This window comes from Enhydra lutris, unplaced genomic scaffold (assembly GCF_002288905.1).
Source record: "Enhydra lutris kenyoni isolate GAN:26980312 unplaced genomic scaffold, ASM228890v2 scaffoldscaffold16, whole genome shotgun sequence".
In the NCBI taxonomy this organism is placed as follows: domain Eukaryota; kingdom Metazoa; phylum Chordata; class Mammalia; order Carnivora; family Mustelidae; genus Enhydra; species Enhydra lutris.
In genome coordinates, this window is record NW_019154100.1 from 26,846,677 (window position 1) to 26,862,389 (window position 15,713).

General features: G+C 40.0%; 1 protein-coding gene across 2 annotated transcripts in view; it reads right to left on the reverse strand.

Moving 5' to 3' along the window:
• Positions 1-15,713, reverse strand: part of LOC111147284 (src kinase associated phosphoprotein 2) — a 163,756-nt gene that overhangs the window by 16,370 nt on the left and 131,673 nt on the right. For both annotated transcript variants that reach the window (XM_022503242.1, XM_022503241.1), the window contains exon 10: positions 4,163-4,240. In XM_022503242.1, coding sequence (XP_022358950.1) covers positions 4,163-4,240 — 78 coding nt within the window. The remainder of the gene's footprint in view (positions 1-4,162; positions 4,241-15,713) is intronic.

A 15,713-nucleotide genomic window follows, 5' to 3' on the forward strand; every position in this document is an offset into this window, starting at 1 on the left:
AAAACCACTTATTTAGACAAATAGAGATTTAGAAGTTGAGACATTCTAGTCAGATTAAATCAACTGCTAAATGGGTCAAATGTTGCGCCCCGAGCAGTCTGTCAGTGTCAGTTTAAAAGTCAAGGAATTAGAGCGCAGAGAGGATGACATCATTCCACATGCAGGCCCTCCCCCACAGTCACTGGCCAGGAGGTAAAAGGATCTAAATAGCTGGTTTCCCCATTCGAGGCTCCTGTGCGGTCCCCATGCTGCTTAGCCTGAGGCTTGATCCAAAAAGGTTAGATAAACAACACTTGGGCTAAAACTGGAGAAGTTCTGGCTGAGCAAGAGCATCCCGGTGCGTCCCCAGCTGTCCAGCCGGCCGCCTGCTCCTTCTTTTTCAGATTCTCTCCCAACAGCTTTTCATTCAATAGATTTTCAAGCGGTGGGGAAAGAAGGAAGGAAAGAAAAAGCGTATGGTGCTTTCTACCACATAATCCTTATCACTTTGGGGTCTCTCTTCCCCTCGATGCACTCGGTGAAGCTCCCATTAACACTAATGGGAGTCACAGGAGCACATGAGGGGAAGGGAGACTCCCACCGCGCGCAAGATACATCTCTCCCCAGATGTGCATCAGAAGCATTTCATTAAATCTCACTGCTGTAAAGAGGCAACAACGCTAACGATTTAGCAATACCCGGCAAAAGATGCATTTTTGACTGTGCTTTCTATAATCTCGATGATGATGTTACCCAAAGACCCACCTCATTTCTGTGTCCCCTATGTGAGCTCTGTTAAAGCATAAGTGGTTTATGTCACACGACTATATGTACACACAATTTACTATTCTGTCCATTTCCGAATGCAATACTAGTTATATAAAGCAGAAGAACCAGGACTAAAGAGAAAAGCTGGCAGTATGGATTTATTAGCCTTCATTTCCTCGGGAAAATAATGTTAACATTCTGGGTATGAATTCTAGATACAAAAATAAGGACTTATCTTATTCCTTCAAGAGCAAGCGCCTCTGGTCCACTTTTTACAATTTTAAATTAAAAAAAAATTTTTTAAGATTTTATTTATTTATTTGACAGACAGAGATCACAAGTAGTCAGAGCGGCAGGCGGGGGTGGGGGGAGAAGCAGGCCCCCTGCTGAGCAGAGAGCCCGATGCGATGCGGGGCTCTATCCCAGGACCCTGGGATCATGACCTGAGCAGAAGGCAGAGGCTTAACCCATTGAGCCACCCAGGCGACCCTAAATTTTAAAATTTTAAGTGTGGCTAATTGTCCTCAAAAAATTACCCATGGATACAGCCTCCGAAGCACAGTGGGCTCAGGAAAGTTAGCATCATTCGCCTCACACGCTGAAAAACAATCATCCGTGTGAAATATGTTTTTAAAAAAACCGTACAAAAATGGTATGGAGCATAAAGCATAAAGCACAGAGAAGCATACATTCTGAATACAAGTAAGTCTGTTGAGTTGTCATTGCTGCATGGATTAATCTTCCCACATTGTGATCTATGGTTTCAAAATTACAAAAAAAAAAAAAAACACACACAAAAAAAAACCAAAAACCCACCTCATTACATTTGTTGTCCTGGGAAGGCGTGAATGGTTAAAAAAGACAGGAAAGAAAGAAAAAACAGCCATTCTAAATTAGCCAGCCTGTGAAGGATTTAAATGATGTATTTGCTCCTGCTTTTGAAAACATAAAAAAACAGATTATTGGGCAGTATCAGAACTGTTAGGAAAATACAAGCTAAAGGCTAGAGATGCTTTTGCAAAAACAAAAAGATTTTTAAAATATGATGACAAGGACTGAAACGTTCAACAATAAAATAATGGAGAATCTCTTCCTGAGTGGTCTTAGAGGTTTAAAAAGTATTTTAAAAAGGTAAGCATAAGGGCACCTGTGTGGCTCAGTGGGTTAAGCCTCTGCCTTCGGCTCGGGTCATGATCTCAGGGTCCTGGGATCGAGCCCTACATCGGGATCTCTGCTAAGCGGGGAGCCTGCTTTCCCCTCTCTCTCTCTGCCTGCCTCTCTGCCTACTTATGAGCACTCTCTCTCTCTGTCAAATAAATAAATAAAACCTTTTAAAAAAATAAATAAATAAAGGTAAGCATATTCTACAAATAAATCAAATGGAATCTTTATTTTGTGTATAATTAATAAACATATGTAAGACATGTAAGCTTGAACATGAAAGAACTTCTAAGAAACACAAGATTATGTTTTTGTTTACATATTTTACATTCATCTGAATTTTCTTTTCTCTTTTTAGGTAAAATCAGTCCATGTGAAAAATATATAACATTCTTGAGTAAGGTTAGAAGTTCATGTCATGTGATGCCCAGCAAGATAGTAATACCCTTGTCAACTCACTGCCCTGCACAGCAAACAAACTTCTAGGGTTACATCTTTGACAGCCCAGAGAGAGCAAAGGTCACTGAGATGCAAAAGCATTAAAACTGTTGCTTGAAAAGAATTTCATGTCACTAAAGATAAGAATTATTACAGCGCTTTATGGCTGTTGCATGGAAAGCTAGATCTACTTACTGCATTCCCTTGAAGAAAAACGGACTTTTTTCTCCCTTCCCTCAAAGGCAAAAATTTGGGAAAGAGTTACTTTAAAAGGGCTTTTGAAAAATACAATTGCTTTAAGCCAAAATACTTCTGTTTGTGGAAGGGGTATGTATAGGTGTCTACCTTTTACACCTGCACTGAAATTAAAACAAAACAAAACAAAACAAAAAAAACCTCCACACTTTCGGCAGAAGCTTTATGACACACAATAAAACACACCGACTTAAATTACTATTCGGCAGTGCCCTCAAGGTTGCGTTCAGCCTTGGCATTTTACGGCTGCATTTTACAGGACCACGGTGCTCACTTCGAAAGCCTTCGTCCTCACTTCCTTTCTGAAACAAGCAAACCAAAGCCTCCTGTGGCAACCTGCTCCTGCTTTCCTGTCCAGGTCCGGAAATCAGGCCCCTGTTTCCTTTCCACGTGTCACGGTAGGAAGGACTCGGGAAAGCTACTTCCTGAACACACACTTCCTGTCCACCGAGCCTCTGACAGCTGGAGAGAGTGATGAATGAACGGATCAGAGAAGGGAAGGTGACCCTCAACTCCAGCTCTTTGCAGGACATGGGATGATAGGGCAGACCTTGCCCCAGCAGACAAGTGGCTGTGAAGAGGTGTAAAGGGCCTGATAAGAAAGCACTCCCCCTCTCTTCTTTCCGTGTAAAATAATTGCTGGTTTATCAAAGCTAACCTCATGCTTGCACTACAGATATGGTTTATCTCCTGCTATTTGGAAATAACAACCCACAAAAAAGAAAAAAAAATTGCCCATATCATGTGATTTTTGTATATAGCATGTAGAGTTATTTTTCCAGTCTCAGTCATAATTAGTACTTGGGGCCATGTGCCAAGTAGAAATGGATAAGGGGAATATCCTTCCTCGCCTTCTAGGCCATCAGTGTCCTTTTCCGATTTCTAAACTGCTGTCACTGGACTCTGGCATTTCTTACCCAATTCATTTGCTTTCTGTGTTAATCATATGCAATGAAGATATGCATGGCCAACATTTAAACAGGCTGCAGATCAATTAGCGGTCTTAAGTTTATCTGATTTTTATCAAAGAAGACAGAGCTGTGGGTCGATTGTCAGAGCCTGTGTCAAGTTGACCTTTTCAGAGATGTCTACATTGCCAGTCCCCTGGGCAACTTGTTGTCCCCTGTTAGTCTCTGAATGGCAGAAGTCTGTTCTGCTCAAGCACAAAGTATACACAGATGTCTATATTACATTCTTATAGGTTTGACAGCAACTGCATGTTGTATCTATAAACTGTCCTTCAGCAGTGACACTTCCTCAATGATGATAAGCTAATTTATGCAACCAAATCTCCTTTGTGCAGAAATGAAAGCTAATTGAGTCATTACAAAGTAATTCAGGAAGGAATACCTTGTATAAATTGGCTTACTTTATAAATCCTTCTCAAGGGTTTCCATGCATCCTAAATGGGACTAAGCAGCTTATCAGCCGTAAGATACCCAGATCGAACCAGCCAACTTCGGGGAGCTGTGTACACATCTTTGGAGCCATAGGAAAGTGACCAAAGGGAAAGGGAACAAAACCAAAAGAAGCTTCCCCAGGAAGCCACGCCAGTCGTTACCTGTGCTGGGAAGAGCACTGTCCTGGCTCATCTTCCTTTGTTCCTCCACTTGTGCAGGAACACTGTCCTCCTCCTCTTCTGTAAACAAGCAGAAAGACACAGTGAAAGACCACCTCAGAAATAGCAGTACTCACCCCGACTGACGAGCAAAACAGAAAGTTTAGAACATATAAATATTCCTTCTCAAAGGATGAAACCACTCAACATTCACATTCCTTTTCCAATAATCTAAAGCTGAACAAACAGACCTCTAGCTGTTTCCAGAGAGCAACCTCACCAGTTGGCTTGATAAAACTCAAGATACGTCCTAAAGCCACACATACTTGGTTTTAAGTACTTACAGAAACTCATCCGGAAAGCTCCCCAGTGCAGACCAGCCCGGAAATCCGGGGAAGGAACACCCAGACCCACCACGGATAAAACTGTAGTCCCTAAAACATCATGGTGGGCAAGGGGAAATGTGTGATACAAAATATAGTTAACCTATAAATCATTTCTTGAGTATCAGATGCTTCATGTGTTCCCACTTGATCTTCACAGAAGAATACTAGAAGGATCCTCACCCTTCAAGGCAATCCCCACTAAATGCTACTCAGGATCTACTCTATGCCATAAGCTATAGCAGATGTTAATATTTCACAGATCCTTCTAAATCCTCCTCTCACAGATGATTTAACTGAGGCTCAAAAAGGTACAGAAACATCCACTGTTTGTGATTCTAACTCGGGCTTGTGATCATAATGTCCGTGTTCTTTATCCAGCGATGTATTCAGGCCCCATGTTTGTCATTTCCACACTCTCCTTTCACATGCATTTCTCCCAAGTTATAGGAAGAAACAGGAGAAGATCAAATAAGAAGAGTTTTATGCAAGGTCAATAGACTATATTTAATTATTTTACATTAAAGAGTCATTTATTACATGTCCATTTTCCTCACCTAAGGATTTATACACACTTTAGAAATATTTAAGGCAGGACATATGAACTAAATGGCATGCCCAAGAAAAACAGAGTTCAGAAAGAATACTTTCAAGAAAAAGCAAAAATGTTATCATAAAATATGTGAAATATAGAAATAAAGCCACTATGACTATTAAATAATTCAACCAACAAATCTTCATTGGGCATTAGCTACCTGGAAGAGGGAGGTTCTACCAGGGAGGCAAAGACAGTAGAGAGCTTCTGCCCTTGGGAAGCTGACAGCCTACAAGGGACAGAAGAGAGTATCTAAAGGAAGATGGGACTGGGGGGTGGGCGGTGCATAGAACCTCACATGGGAGGCACAAGGTTCAGAAGGAACACAGAGCGGAAACCACCCAAGGGGGAACACCACAAAGGCTCTGAGGGATGGAGAAAATCTGAACAGACAGAGATGGGGAGGAGGAACTGTCTAGACAGAGGGAGAGTCATAAGCAAAAGAAAAAGCACAATAATATCCATTTGGCTAAAGAATGCAGTACTCAAAAGGGGAGAACAGGAGGGGATAATGCTAGTGGTCTGGGCCAGCTGTCGAAGGGCCATCAACATCTGGCTATGGACTTTAGCCCTTTTTTGGTGGCAATAAGCGCCCCAGAAGATGTCTGAGCAGAGAAAGGGCAGGACCAAAACTATGCTTGAGGAATGGTCATTGGATCCCGTTGTCCCAGACAGCCTGAAGGAGGGCATGGGGAGAAAGGCCACTCAGAGTCTGGCTAAAGGGGAAGGCAGTCCTGAACTGCAGGGGAAATGGAAAGGAGCCAGTTATGAGAGGGAAAGGAATGACAATGGATAAACTTTGTGCCTGCCTGGATGTGGAGGGCTGCAGAGGGAGAGAAACTGAGGGTGACTCAAGTTTTGAGCTTGGTTAACAGCGATATGAGAGCATCATTCCTGAGAAAAGAATAGCCAAGGTAAGCTACACTGTGGAGGGAGCTGTGTTTCTGACGTGAGAGATTTAAATTTATTTATCTGAGTGAGAGACAGACAGAGAGAGAGAGAAAAGGGAAGAGCAGAGGAAGAAGGAGAGACTCTCAAGCAGACTCCCCACTGAGCACAGAGCCCAAAGCAGGACCGCATCCCACAACCCTGAGATCATGACCTGAGCTGAAAACTAGCGGAGTCGGAAGCTTAACTGGCTGTGCCACCCAGTGCCCCTTTGATGTAAGGTGTTTACTGTACTGGTGGGTCAACCCAGAGAAAATGTCCAGAGGCAACTGGAAAGTTTGGTGGAGAGCTCAGGAGTACAGATACAAAATTAGAAGTCCCATGCGAACTTCGAAGTGGTAATTAATAAAATTCAACATTTAAATCAAGCTTGAGAATTACTGTACTTATAAAACAAACATAGAACTGTTTTGAATTTCTCTAACTCAATTCAAACAAATAATGAAAGCTCAAAAAAAAAAAAAAAAGAAAGAAACAGCTGGAAATAGTTGGCACTTTACACATTTTAAGTTGACCCTAATGTTGGAAATTTTAATATGGTTCAGTCAAATAGTAATTAATACAGGAAGACCTAAGAAAAACCTAATACTAAATCCTGTCTTTTTCCTCTTCAATAAGTTATCTCACTTATGCCAAACCGCAAGGACTAGTTATCATGTATGAGTTCATAGGATGTTTTCATACAAATTTTAAAGCTATTATGGACATTTGCCGACATTTGGTCCAACCTACTTATTTTACAGATGGCTAATTTTTTTAAAAGGAGAAAACTTTCCTTACTTTTCACACTTTCTCTTTCCCCAGCCCTTCCTCTCCTCCAACTCCACAAATCTAACAGTGAGGAGTAAATTCAAAAATAGTGAAGTGTGCTTGCCCTCTAAAAGCCATGACCATGACATAGGGAGCACTAATTTGGGCTCTTAAGAAGACATGATGGGAAATAGACTCACCACCCAAAATTAATGTCAAGATATCACAAAAACTAATTACAGTAATTGAATGGAAAACTCCACTCTTGGCAAAGTAAACAATGTACTTGGAAGAATTTATTACTATGATGTTATTCTTATTTTATTAAAATTTAAGTGCCTATAATATAACAGTATATTCTTAAACTAACAGAATAATAATATTAAAATGTTTACTTAAGTATCAATATTTACTGAGAAGTATCCAAATTGAAACCCATGTGAGATGCTGACCAAGTAGTAATTTAGAGGAGGAAACGCTCATTAAAAAAACTTCCTTTCTCCATTTCAAACCTATTTTTAGGTCAGAGCCTTCAGACATCAGTTTTTCTTAACGATATTCGAACAACTCGTTTTATCTTCAGCTAACAATACAAACAGCTTCCATATAAAAGAAAACAAAAATCAAATTTGGTGTGTGTGTGTGTGTGTGTGTGTGTGTGTGTGTGTGTGTGTGTGTGTGTTTTAATCTTAAGGGGAAAAACTCAGACTGAATCTTGAGTAAAGTCTAGTACAAGGGAGATGTTCTATAAATACAGAGTGAACAAATGGGTTCAAAATCATGAAAATAAATCCTACTATGTTCAGTTATTAACATCTCCACAACACTCAAAAAATATGTAAGGACAAATGAAAATTCTAGGCAATAATCACCTCCACAATATATTAGAAATATACACACATGTCGTTTTATTTAGGTTTATTATTAAACATATTTTATTTTGGTGTTGAGTCACGATGTCATTATACAATACTAATTAATACCTCAAATAGTCCACGTTGGCGGGTTAATATATTCCATTCAACATTTTAATAACAGTAAACAAAAACAGCTCAGCTATGCGGTAAAATCCATCAAACCACACAGATGGTTATAAGGTTTTCATTATGTGGTTTCCATAGCAATCATATTGCAAATCTGGAATCTTCTTGCAAATAAGCAGCTTGTATTTACATGCCTCTCAGCTGCAGCACAAAACTCTTCAACGTGTGAAGTTATTATTCCAATCACACATTGTTAGAAAACTCATCAGAAGATTTTGTTGATCAGACGAGATGAAAATAACAGTAAACTAACTGCAGAAGATAATTCAAACACAGTCATACATTTACTAAACGAATCAGTGAGTATTCGAAAAATTCTGACAGTCGTCAGACGGTTTTAACATTACACCAGGTCAAAAATACGGAAGTTCCAGCAACAATCAGATCCCAGAGAATCCGAAAGCTGAACTCCACTCTCCCTCCCCTCTTCAGAAGGTGTCTGGCCTTCCTTCTGAGTTGAGCAGAGAAAGACAGACTAGCAGAGAAATGAGTCTTCCCAAATCTTTTTAGGATGACTGCCATTTGAGGAAATGCTTATGTGGGAAAAGTCAAGACCTTTCTTTCCCCCTGCTAGATTAATCAATTTAATTTACAAATTGATCCAGTTCTATAACAGATGGATTATTACCCTAATAAGGATCACAAATCTGTCTAGCTATGCAGTTTTCACAAAACGGCTATTTCTTGCTTACTAATGTTCTTTGTTTAAGGACAAAATAACCCAAAGAGAAAAGCAATAAGCAAATGAAACATGCAGCTAATGCTGCTTGAAAGAAGGCTGAAGATGATGGGTTAGCGCCAAAACAAGGTGTGTGATGCTCACGGAGGGGATGAAAACTGATTTTACCGTGTTTTTCAGGGAGAAGAGGAAAACATGAGGAAATCTCCTCAGACACAACAATTACCTTTCTATAAGGACCTTCAGCAGACAGCTCTGCTGAATTACAACACATTTTAAGAGACAGAAAACACAGATTCGAAAGCTATGCTTTGAAATAAAGATGGGGTGTGATCTTCACCCGTCCCGACTTCATCTGGTTATGACGCTGTACGTCTGTCTCAAGAAAAGTTACTATTTTTTGCTTAAATGTTCATGCTGTAAGCATTTATGTCCATTAGGTAACTAAATCCTCGTAACAATCCTGTGAGGCAATAACAGGCATTTTTATCGTATTTTACAGACAGAGCTTGAAGAACTTGCCCAGGTTCACACAAGCAATCAGAACAGGGACTGAAACTCCAACATGTGACTCCTCTTTACCTTCTCTAGTTTATAGATGGGATTGTCTTCTAAAGTTTCATTTGAATACTGGCTATGTGTGGACTTGGAAATCATTTTCACAAAACTGGGCAGATTCTATTCTGCCCTAAGCATTGTATGCAAAGGACATCTCAAGGTAAGCAATTCTTGCAATGATGATTTAGAAACAGGATTTCAAGCTGGGATGCCCCCCAAACACATCTCCTTTCTGTTCTCCCTGCTCTCCTTCCACACCACTCCTATCCACACCCTTCAGGCCCGGAGGCCGGCACGCAGTACTTGACACTCCGTAAAGGTCCCTCATGCAACTCATAATTGAAACAATAGTTCAGTTATTTCAAATAATATTTCATTTATTTTATTATGAAATACTATTGCATCCTTTTTTCTAGGCCAGCCAGCTTGTCTTTCTCATTGAATTTCAATAAGGAAAACATGTTTAAATGTAGACAGTTCCAGTGAGTGTTTGTACAAAGAAGTTCCCCCAAAAGAAGTTCGCCTACATTCCAGAGCAACAGATTACCCTGCACGTCTCTCCAGGGGTCTGGGAGCCAGGATATTACAAGCAAGATGGCTCCAGCTGGGAGAAGACAGGACACACGTGATGGGGAAAGGAAGACCCCTGTGGCCGGTCCCAGCAATACGGTGTAAAAGAGGGGAAAATGCAGAGAGGATTCACACAAAGGGCACCTCAGCCCCTCCTCCCTCAGGACCTGGGGCAAGCCCCGAAGCTGGCAGTAGGGGTGAGACAAGCGGAAGTGTGGAAGGGGTGTGTGGCCAAGGGAATTCAAACCAAGACCATGGGGAAAAGTGAGCTCCTTCCAGGCCTATAAATCCTGGACCACCAGTAAGTTAAAATATGACACTTCTAAAGGATTTTTCTAACTGATTAATAGACTGACATATATTTTACAGCAATAAAGGACATATTTGTAAAAAGACAGAAGCATGTGCCTTTTAGTATGCTATGAAACTTCAAGAGGAACAGAAAGATAAAGACAACTGAAATGGTGTATTTTTTTCTTTTTTCTTTCTTTCTTTCTTTTTTTTTTTTTTTGAAATGGTATATTTAGAGTCATGTTTACTCTCCTGGAAATTGAGGCACACTGAGGCCTAAAGTTCTAGTTACTCATGTCACCATGAGACTATAATTCTCATCTCTGTAAAGTAAAAAGACTAATGTCTACCCCACAGCACTCCTAATGGGATTTGGGCAGGACAATGACATAATCAGATTTCTCAGGGGGAAAAAACGCACAATTAGCATGCAGTACCAAGGTCATTACCTAAGGAGCTAGGTGTTCTGCAATCACTTATGAATCTGGCAACCCAGAAGGTTAATATGATATCAAAGGCAACCAAATAAGCAATAGTTATTCAATCATACAATCTAATTTTCAACCTTGACATTTTACTCTTCCAGGGTTTCACAGGAAACGGTTATCATTGCACTTCAAAAGCAAAAACAAACACCACGAAGTACATTTCTGTACTATATTAAAGTTAATAATTTATACACAAATCTGAAAGCACAAAAATAATAAATTTTCCCAAACATTCAACTTGCTAACATCATGGTTGGGATGTTGGGGGGAAAAGCTCAAATTCAAGCAAGAACCCCATTTGACAGAATCTGGAGAAAGTCTTTAGGAAAGAAACCTTAGACAGAATTCCTTCTGTCATTAACAGGGAACCAGCTTAGGGCACCAAATATCTGGACCAAGGCCATGCAACTGGCACTCTGCTCTTCTCTCTATTGGTTTCTATGCAAGACACGCTCCGGACATTTCTGGAAAAGTCTCTGCTGCTCTCGAGGTACTTCTCTATTCAGGAGCAGTCTTACAAAGACTCGATCATCCACAGGCAATGATAGAAGCAAAGAAAGCACACAGGTTAAAAATAAGGTTTTAAAAGGCTAGATTCTGTCAGTTAGAAGTGACTGTGAGTCAGGAAATGATCCTACTCCCAGACTGTGCTAGACATGAGGAAACGACACAATGGGGCTCTTCCTTGTCCCAGTGTATTATATTCACACACCATGATATGAAATTCTCCTAACTACTCCATAAAGCTCAAACTCTTAGCTTTTTAATTAACATTTATAATAAATTCTGCAGTATTAAAATTCTTTTAACCCAGGAATGTCGAATTATTTCTCAGTTACAGTAACCTTAATCTGGCTCTGGATTTCTGGTACAATTATATTCTGCTGTTAATAATAGTTCTGTTTTTTAATTTAAATAAACCTTTTTTTATTATTTTTGCTACAGAAGAAATATCTGTTCATTGCTGGGAGTCAGACAGTAGAGATAAGCAAAAATACATACATATCTTTAAACCATCCAGGACTTATCCATAACCACTAATAGCATCTTCTCCTAGACCACCTTCACTCAGTTTCTGGATTTTCTTCATTCTCATGTTTAATAAGAATATCCCAATATCTACATATTTCATTAACCCCCCCCATGTTTCTTATCCAAATGTATTTATATTTTATTATAAGGAATTTGTCTCCCTCTTTAGAAAGTAAACTATTTCATCTCTACTTAGATTTTTGGCTGAAATTTTATTCTGTAAAAGAACACTATCTAATGATAAATGGGATGGTGTTAAGATCATTTCACTGTAACTTGGCTGTTTTCTAAGGATCTACAACTGTCTTTCCTTTTTTTTTTTTTTTTAAAGATTTTTTTTATTTATTTGACAGAGAGAGAGATCACAAATAGACGGAGAGGCAGGCAGAGAGAGAGAGAGAGAGAGAGAGAGAAGCAGGCTCCCTGCTGAGCAGACAGCCCGATGCGGGACTCGATCCCAGGACCCTGAGATCATGACCTGAGCCGAAGGCAGCGGCTTAACCCACTGAGCCACCCAGGCGCCCTACAACTGTCTTTCCTAACCTTAGGAAGAGGTTAGACGGATTCAGAGCTCAGAGCTCCTATGTCGCAGGCTTTGGCTCTGTGTCCTCTGTTTGCTTATGCAAATACTCCCTTCCTCTGCCCGCACAGCATACCTTACCCTCCTTTGCAAGAATCCAGAAAAGATAAAGCACAGGGGGCATAAGAGGAACCACCTCTTATTGGCTCCATACCCCCTGGAGCAACAGTGGTTTCAAGACCCTTCTGGGAAGTAGAGAGTCTATGAGGTCAAAACTATTTTCATAATAAAATGAAGACATTTGCCTTTTTCATTGTGTTAACATTGGCACTGGTGTTGCAAAGCGATGATGGGTAAATTGCTGAACCCCACAGCATAAATCACTACAGGGGCACCAAACTGTCACTGTCTTCTCCACGGCCTTGCACGAGCATTAAAAAAAACAAGCCAGTTTCACCTACAAATGTCCACGACGAAGCCGTACACATTATTATTTTCATGTAATATCAACCCTGAGAACATATCTTTTTAATATTCTGTGTGACAAAATAAGAAGAATGCATTAAGCACATTTTTGCATTTTCAGATGTGCAAGAGACTGAGCGGCATGCTGAACTAGCTGCTTTTTTTCATGGAACATCATTTTTACTTGAAAGAATGAGTGACAGACAAACTATGGTTACTCAGACGTGGGACTGTGGCAGACATTTCTTCAGAAATGAACTAAGTGAGCTTGTTGTTTCAAAGAAAACAACTGGCATTTATTGCCATGATAAAATTTAGGCTTTCAAGCAAAAATCAGAGTTTTAGAAACTTAGATCTGCCACTGTAAGCTTGACCGCTCCCCAGTATTTAAAGACTCTTCTAATGAGACTGATAGTGGTATTAATGAGTGTAGTTTTTTAATTTTGCCAATTTTTGTCAATATCTGGAAGTTCTGCATAATGCAGTGAACCAATACTTTCCAAATGACGAAGGCATGATGCTACGAAAACACGCATGGTAAGAGATCGGTTCAAAGTACAAGAGAGATCCATGAATTTTAATGTAACAAAGTATGGAAAGTTCATGATATAGTTTTGGATTCCAGCTTGCAACTAACATTTAACTACTATTTGTTCAGTTTGGGTACAGTATCAAAGAATATCTACAACCTCCAAGGACCAGTAAAACACTTCCAATTTCCTACTGGAGATCTGTGTGAGGCTGGGTTTCTCCATAGGCTGACTGTACTTAAACCAAAACAACTATCATAAGAGTAAATGAAGACGCAGATTTGAGAGTCTAAATGTATTCTACTAAAATAGACTTTCAAGAGATCTGCCAAAATGTAAATCATGCCTCTCTTTTCACTGATATCTTGGGGGAAATAGAGCAATTTTTCCTAAAAATATTTTATGCTCGCATGCAATGGGTTTATCATTGTGATTTTTTAATTCATTGGTAAACATTTTTTAATCTTTCTCGGTTTTAATTTCTAATATAGTAAATATTGAGAGGCATAATCCACATAAATAAAGCTTTGTGGGGTCTTTAGTAATTTTTAAAATTGTAAAGGGCTTCTGAGACCAAAAAGGTGTGGGAAAACTGCCCTTTTTCAAGTTATTATTCAGATTTCAGTTAACATACAGTGTAATATCAGTGTCAGGTGTATAGTATAATGACTGAACCCTTTCATACAATGCCCATGCTCATCACAAGTGCCCTCCTTAATCCCTATCACCTTTTTAACCCATCCCCCACCCACCTGCCCTCCGGTAACCATCAGTTTGTTCTCTAAAGTTAAGAGTCTGTTTCTTGGTTTGCCTCTTTCTCTCTTTTCCTCTCTCTCTTGCTCTTTTTTTCCTCCTTTGCTCATCTGTTTTATTTCTTAAACTTCACCTACAAGTGAAATCATATAGAATCTTTCTCTGGTATATTTCACTTAGTATTATACCCTCTACATCCATCCATGTTGTTGCAAATGGCAAGATCATTTTTAGTGAAATATCTAAACACTGTTGATCCACAACATGAAAAAACTGATAGCCTGCTAACCCAGAACAGTATTTGATAATTATTTTATTTTCCCAAAGCACACCATCTCAGGATTGAATCTCAGTATACTGTTGAGTCATATTGATCTGTTAACCAAAATCCCTATGTGTGTTTCCCATTTGCTTCCAAGCCAAGTCTTCCTTTCTCATACTTGTGCATCAAGATTTTTGGAGCGAATGTGATATCCTATCATATGTCATCTTGTTAGATTTGATCCATAATTTCAGTCTATTGAGGGCACAGCCTGTACATCCTCATCTAGGCATTGATGAGTATGATGGTATGACAATACTGAGAATGAAGCTCTAAGGCATTCACAAAATAAATTAATCAACACCCTTTGGGCACAGCTCTATAGTCAGTTATTCAATAGGGTTTATATCCATAAAGATTTCATGAGAATCCTGGCCAAATGCCTCACTTAAATATAGTTACATGTCTGTCATTTCCCTGAACACATCATGGGCTCTGGTAATCATGATTTCATCTTCTAGATAGCATGGAAGTCTCTCTTTGATGCCTTATTTTAGTGTCCACTTCAAAGTTCCTAAACTGTCTAGGGTCTGCAGAATCCATCTGTCATGGAAAATGTCGTGCTCCTCCTAGAAGCCCTCTTCAGGGCCAACACAACCAACCTCAGGTTACTGGGACCCAGACTGCTGCGGGCTCAAAGCTGTCTCCCTCACTAGGAACTGTCCTCAGCTACAGGGAACTGCCTCTCTCAAGATGACACCCCTCCCAGAAGAGCCAGGACTCAGTGACTAGCTGACATGGGTACATAAAGACATGCTCCTCTGTCTCAACAACAACCTTGAAGAATCATCCCAGACCCAGAGTCCCCAAGAGCTCAGCTGAGGCCTCATAAAAGCTGCATTGTGGGTCAGCTTCTCCCACCCAATTCGGCCTCCCTCGCTTTCATACGAGAGTATCTCCCAAGATCACTCACCAGTAAGTCTTCTACATACAACAGTCTTAGAGCTATTCCAGGAAACCCAACTTAAGATACTGCAACTTTTGACTCTTTTTTGAAGAGTTCACCATTCAATTGCTAGACTCCATCCTTCCAGCATCTTTCTCTTCCTGCATGTTTCCTTCAAAATCAGTGACTGTAGTTCATCTACTTCATTTACACCTTGTCTTGTGATGTAGTCTTACATAAGCCAGAAGGCAAACTTAACTCCTACTCATCTTTAAGGCTCCAATATCCCCCTAATGTAGGGTGCTTTCCCCAAACTCCTCCAGGCAGCTGGGCACTCCCCCTCTGTGCTCTCCCAGCCTCGGTACAGGCCTCCATTACCACTGCTCTCTCAGAGCACTGCAAACATTTGTCTCCTTGTCTCTCTTTCTTCTGAGTGTGTACTCCCCCACCAGGCCTAACAGAGGGGCTGGGACAAAAAAAAAAAATGTTTTCCGTGAATGTTTGATGAATGAAAATCAAATGGATCTTGGTTAGCTGGGTATCCCATTAGAATCTCTTTGCCTGTCCTTGGCTTCTGCTACCTGCTACCAATCTTATCAGTGGGAGGAAAATTCTTGATGGAAAAGGAGCAAATAAAATAGAAACTGCTTGTTTTCTTGGAAATTACTGCCCCTAATAAATTTCAAAAACAAACAAAAACATAGGGCAATTATACAACTTTTGTTACACCTAGCATAATTT